The 6,000-nt window shown below is 52.1% G+C and overlaps 1 protein-coding gene across 4 annotated transcripts in view; it reads right to left on the bottom strand.

Annotated features, from left to right (window-relative positions):
* Positions 1-2,074: 2,074 nt before the first annotated feature.
* The window catches only part of AUTS2 (activator of transcription and developmental regulator AUTS2), a 1,022,921-nt gene continuing 1,018,995 nt past the window's right edge, over positions 2,075-6,000 (bottom strand). For all 4 annotated transcript variants that reach the window (XM_084880675.1, XM_084880676.1, XM_084880677.1 and 1 more), the window contains exon 19: positions 2,075-5,251. In XM_084880675.1, coding sequence (XP_084736801.1) covers positions 4,003-5,251 — 1,249 coding nt within the window. In that variant the 3' untranslated portion in view covers positions 2,075-4,002. The remainder of the gene's footprint in view (positions 5,252-6,000) is intronic.

The following is a 6,000-nucleotide window of genomic DNA, read 5'->3' as shown; positions in this document are numbered from 1 at the left end:
AGGTTCTGCATTTTGCTCAGTCACCAAGTGGAAGGCCCCAGGGTGGCCGAGGGCTCCTGCCTGTTTATCGGGTGTCCAGCAGTTCAGAAGCAACACAAAAGCTCACCTTGTGTTTGTGGTGGCGCCAAAGAAAGCCCAGCCATTTCTCAGTGCGGATTTGTGTTTGCTGGTCGATTTTCCATCCGATAAGTTGCCCTATTCTATGGAAAGGATACTTCCATGTCTAGGAAACTGCTCAGAAATTCATATGGAAGCCGAAACAGATTTGGCTCAGTGGATAGAGCGTCAGCCTGTGGACTGAAGGGTCCCAGGTACGATTCTGGTCAAGGGCATGTACCTTGGTTGCGGGCACATCCCCAGTGGGGGGCGTGCAAGAGGCAGCTGATTGATGACTCTCTCATCTATGTTTCTAACTCTCTCCCTTCCTCTCAGTAAAAAAATCAGTAAAATATATTTTTTTTAAAAAAGAAATTCATAGGGAAAAAAATGATGGCAAACTTTGAAGAAGAGCATGTGTAAAAGCCCAAGTCACTGCTGCTGCCCTCTTTCCTTCAACTGTCTGAATGCCACCGAGGCTGAATTTTCCAGTGTGGACAGAGAGGCGGTGTGCGGGCCACACTGCGTGGCTAATGGCACCACAAGATTCTCACACTTCTTTCCAGGCTACATACGTGTGTGTAACATCCACAGCCACATCTTATTTCCTCCCATACACCTTGGTTGAGGCAGAAAAGGGATAAACAGCAAATGCTGTTGCGAATACCCTTCCAAAATGATAATTATTGCATCATTATGTCGCTATTTTACTTGTCATGTACCATTAGAAGGTAACAAGATCATTGTCAGTCAAAGGCTGTGGAGATAATTAGAGCATCTATAGGTTAGCAGGGAATCAGATCGGTGCCGGTGCCCATCAGTGCCGAGGAGCTGAACGTAATTAGAGGGGAAATATGCAAAGGATGAGGCGAATCAAGCCCCCGGGATTAAATACCGTGACTGATTTTGAGAGCCGACTCTTCCATGTCCTGACATCGCAGGTGGCGGCAGGAAAGGAGGTGTACAACAGAAGGCAGTGAGGTCTGCAGAGACAGCGACCCGACAGTCACGGTGAGTGTCCCCGAGAATCGCCTGATTTGGGGAAACGGTGTTTTATTAGGTTTTCCAATCCACTGGTTTTTCTTCAAGTTATTTTCTCCGGTCTGAGAGTCAGGTACTAATACATAAAAGGGAAACCGAGGGAAGTGGGTGTTAGCCAAGCAGTCCCTGCTCTACCGGCCATCAACTTCCCAAGCTGGCAAGGCGGTTGCCTCACCCAGATCCTTCCCCACGCCCCACTCACCCTGTGGAGCCGCAGGGGCCCAGGGCACCCTCCCATCACGAGTCTCAGCTCCTGGATCCCACCCCCTTTCACTGCTAACACCCACTCAGCAGCCACCCATGTCCCGCTCCCCTGGACTGCTTTCCTTGTTGTTCTCCAGTCACATACAAACATGCAATGAGTCTGTCCATCCAAACAGAAACCTCATCAGGCCGACACAGTACAATTTAATAATTTCTCCATCTTAGAAAAAACACACACATAAAACCAATTTGAGGATGAGGCTGAAGTCTGCCAACTGATGAGGGATGTGCCATGTCATTCAACAAGACACAGAAAAAAGTTGACAAGGGAAAAAATGCCTGCAAGGTCTCAATCAACACCAGAGTCCCCAGGGTGAGATGCAAAGGGACGGAGGCACACAGTGGCCAGAGGCCGGTATCTGGTTGGTCACCAACGCAGAGAAAGCAAATGCTGAGCAGGCTTATTTGCTAACCTGGCCTACAGGGGCCCACCTCCAATCCAGAAGTACCTTCCCCAATGCAGTTTTTTGCTTAGTATAGAAAAGGTCCTACAACTGACCGGAGCCTGAACCTCTATAGAAACTAGCGGTGGATGCCTGGGTGGGGCAGCCAGTAGGCGGGGCCACCTCCGCTGTCACTCTGCTGGGCCCCGGGAGGCTCAGAGTCAGGGCCTGCGAGCAGGGCTCCTCCCCGAGGCCGGACGGCCAGCTCACACAGACAAGCAGCTGAAAGCTTCGTTCACATTTTTTAATAACATGGCACAGTTTACATTACACAAGAAGGCTCCGCCGCTGAGAACATGCTGAAGTCAGTCGCTTCACGTTTCTGTTCACATAGGGTCTAGAAAGGACTTTTATTACATACAGGAGAAACAGCAAAAGGTCCGTATAGAACAATCTCTTTACAATACTGAAGCTACCACTACAGTTCCAGTGTACATATTCCTTGGATTCTTTTTCCTTTTTTAGTTGTTGTCTTAAAAAAAAAAAAAAAAAAAAAAAAAAAAAAGCCAAAAAGAAAAACCACTGCACAACATCTGGAGTTCACAAAATTCTGAAGCTCACAACTAAACCTTCAGTTTACTACTAAAATAGATCTCTCTGCTTATTAGAAACAATGGTCTGTAGTTAACTTTTTTTTTTCCTCTCCAAAAACAGGATAACAACGTCAGATAGCACTTTAATATACTAGAAGACCAGTGGAACTAATTTTATTTCGTACATATATTTTACAGTCCAGTAGACAAGATATATTGTATTTCTCTGCTAGTAAAGTCATATTCTCTCCAAATATGTAGACAAGAGGCTTAATGCATTATAAAAGTATCATGAAGACATTAAGATTGATGCAAACTTAAAAACACACGCACACACACAAGACTTTGTCTCAGCCACCTTCCCCCCTCGGCAATGCCCCGTGGCTCCGCAGGGCCACTCCCAGACCTGATCACCGACTAGAACACAGGCAGTCCCGTGAGGAAACGTGCCCCTTTGATCTGTTGGTTACTGAATAGTGAAAACATATCCATCATCTGAGAAAACGCAAAGCTTTCTTTCAGGATCTGTTTGGGTGTGACTGAATCTCATTACAAAACGGGGAAGTGTGTACGGGTAGGGAATAGGACACACTTTAAAAAAAAGCATGGTTCCCACAGGAGGTATGTGTGAAATCACATGACTGGTGGTGACGAGATGCTGGCAACCTGTTTGCGTCCCCCGATTTTGGCATCTGACCACGCCTGGCCTCCCCCACACCGGCTGCTTGTGACCCCTGACCTCTCTAGGGCCACACTCTGCCCCGGCAGCCCACAAGCAGGAACTTTTAGAGCCAAAATGTCAGCCTGGGGTCCAATTTGCAAAAGAGGATGTTTCTCCATTTGAAAAAATAAGCAAGGAAAACAGAGTCCTATCACATAAGCGCTTGTTCAGGGAAAATATGACCTTAAGTATGTTGTAAATGGATCTGAAAAGGCTCCGTTGAGTTGGGCGGGCTTTTGTGGAAAGCCTGAACATTCATTGCATAGTTGAAGGGTTTAGCTGTCTCTAACAATACAGGGGAACCCAGCCTCGCAGACCGCGTTCACTGAGATTAAGTTTGCAAAGAGCACGTTTTAAGAAGTATTAATGTATTATGTTACTTAATCTTTACCTATTTACATTTGTACAAAGTAAAGCTTTCATCTTACCCTTTTGCATATATGAACCCTTAGCTCATGAAGCAATCTTTTTTTCTTTCTTTCTTTTTTTTTTTTTTTTACACAACTATGTACAAGGCCTTCCCTTCTCATCTGAAAGAGCTTGCACGGTGGGTCGTGCGGACTGCTGTCTGTCTGTCTGTTTTCTCCCCAATGAACACATCAGCGTGTGTTGTCATCTTCACTGTTTTGGTTCAAAATCAAAAAAGTTTTTATACGAGAAAAAACCAAAAGGGTTGGACACATGAGAACATATGACTTGGCTAAAATATCTGAAAAATTTCAACATAGAATATACAAAAGACATTTCAAAATCTGCACTGAGTCTATACATTGTTTACAGGGAGAGCTGGGGCTCTTGCCCCCCCTTCCCCCCAAGTCCGTTAGGGACGCAGGCGCCCGCTAGCTCCCTCCGCTCCGAGTCCGGCGCTGTTGGGGAGCCTCCTCTCCCGAGGCCTGTTCCCTCCTTATCGCGCTTCGATATCCTTCAGGGTGTGGGAAGGCGGCCTCTCCCTCATCTCCGCCGCCAGAGGGGTAGTCCTCCTGGGGGACACCGGGCGGCCCCCCAGCGTGGAGATGAGCGGGGGCGGCGCGCTGAGCGCGGCGGTGGGCGGCGTCTTGTTGAGCAGTCCGTTCTGGTGGCCCGCGGTGGGGCTGATGCGGGGGTAGTGCATGCTGGGGAGCCCCGGCGTGAGGAGGCCGGGGTGCGGCAGGTGCCCGTCCAGCGAGGCGGGGTGCACGGGGTGCAGACGCGAGTGCTCGTAGTCCTCCCGGAGCAGGTGCAGGCGCTCCCGCTCGTCCAGGTGCGCGCCCCGCTCGTGCTCGCGCCGCGGGTCCACGGACAGCGGGTGGTGGTGGTGGTGGTGGTGGTGGTTGTAGTCGTGGGGCTCCCGGTCTCGGAAGGAGCGGTCGGCCTCGTACAGCCGCGGGGTAGAGAGACGGTGGAGAGGGTCGTTCCTCAGCAGGAAGTCTCTGCCCAGCGGGTCTCTCCGGTGGATGTCCAGTTCTCGGTAGGGATCCCTCAGGGGGTCCCGGATGGGGTCCCAGTGGAAAGAGGGGTACGGGAACCGCTCTCCGCCCGGGATGGGGCTGATGCCCATGAAGGGCGTCATCATGCGTGTCCTGTCCAGGCTGCCGATGCTGTTCATGGGGTGGATGCCCGTCACCCCCACCGCCATGGGCATGGAGGCCAGGGGCCCCGGGTGCACGCCGGCCGAGGAGTGGGGAGGCGGCGGCTCCGAGGACCGATGGGGCGGCGCGGCCTCGGCGGGGAGGTCGTGGTCTTCCTTGCGCTCCTCCTTGACCTTGACCTCCGAGCTCTTCTTGGGGTTCTCGTAGGCCGGCTCGCCCTTGCGCGGCTCGGCCTCGCGGCTCGAGGTGCTGTTGGGCCTGGCGCCCTCCACGGCAGGGGCCCGCGCGTAGGGCGACGGCCCCCGGGCCAGCTGCTTGGCCTCTTCGCCCATGGCCCGCCCCTCGTGGCCGTGGCCGTCCTTCTCGGGCAGGTGGCCCTCCTTCGCCTTGTGCTCCTCCGCGGTCAGGTCCTTGCGGGACTCCGAGTGGTCCCTCTCCCTCTCTTTGGGTTTGTCTTTCTCGCGAGCCTCAGTGTTCAAATGACCCCTGATCTGTTCGGCGGAGCCACGGGCGTGTCCCAGGGCGCTCACCGGGAGGACAGGCGCTGGTGAAGGGTGGCTGGAGTGTCTCTTCTCCACACTTTCCCTGTGGGAGGAGAGGGAGACAGGAAGCGAGTGAAACGGGCTGGTCGGCCGGGCGGGGCTGCCAATGACATGGTGTGAAAAGGGTGGCTTGGGGCTGGTTCCCACGGTCACCGTGGCAAAGCCAGCCACCTGATCTTCCCTCTTTGCAGAGGAAGCTCAGTGGGGGTGCAGTGCTAGGGGTGAGGGCGAGTGGGGAGTCTCCAGGGAAAACCATTCTCTGTATGTAAGAGTCAGGGGCCTCACCAAGACCACAGAGGAAGCGCTTTCAGAAAGCCAGGCGGCCCGTGGATGAGGGATGGGCCACACTGCCCAGTGGGCTGGACTCTCAGGGCCAGCTGGGGTTGAGAACCAAGTTTTGAGAGCCTAAAGGCAAATATGATCTTCGTCACTTTGTCACACAGAGCCAGTGGGAGGAAGAGTTTAACGTGACAACTATGGGCATTTCTGTCTCCTGACAGCTGGTTTCAGAGTGAAAAACGTAGACACAGAGCATCTCCAAGATGTGGTATGTGGGGGATTTGAAAGGAAACAACGGTTTCAGGACTGTGGGGCTGCTAAAGGACGTTTGTATTAGGAAAGACAAGAAAGCCAACATCTGATGAGAAGATGGAGAACGCCAGTAGGACAAGCAGGTCCATAGACACAAAACCTCCTGGGGGGATACAGGACAAATTTAAAAGCATCTATGAATGAAAATGTGGAAGAATTCTAGAGGCCTGTCTTGGGTGGGGACTTGAGAATACTGGGCAG

The sequence above is a fragment of the Pipistrellus hanaki genome (genome assembly GCF_964339955.1).
Source record: "Pipistrellus hanaki genome assembly, chromosome: 4".
Lineage (NCBI taxonomy): Eukaryota > Metazoa > Chordata > Mammalia > Chiroptera > Vespertilionidae > Pipistrellus > Pipistrellus hanaki.
The sequence above is the reverse complement of the archived record's forward strand: the minus strand, read 5'-3'. Positions and strand labels throughout refer to the sequence as shown.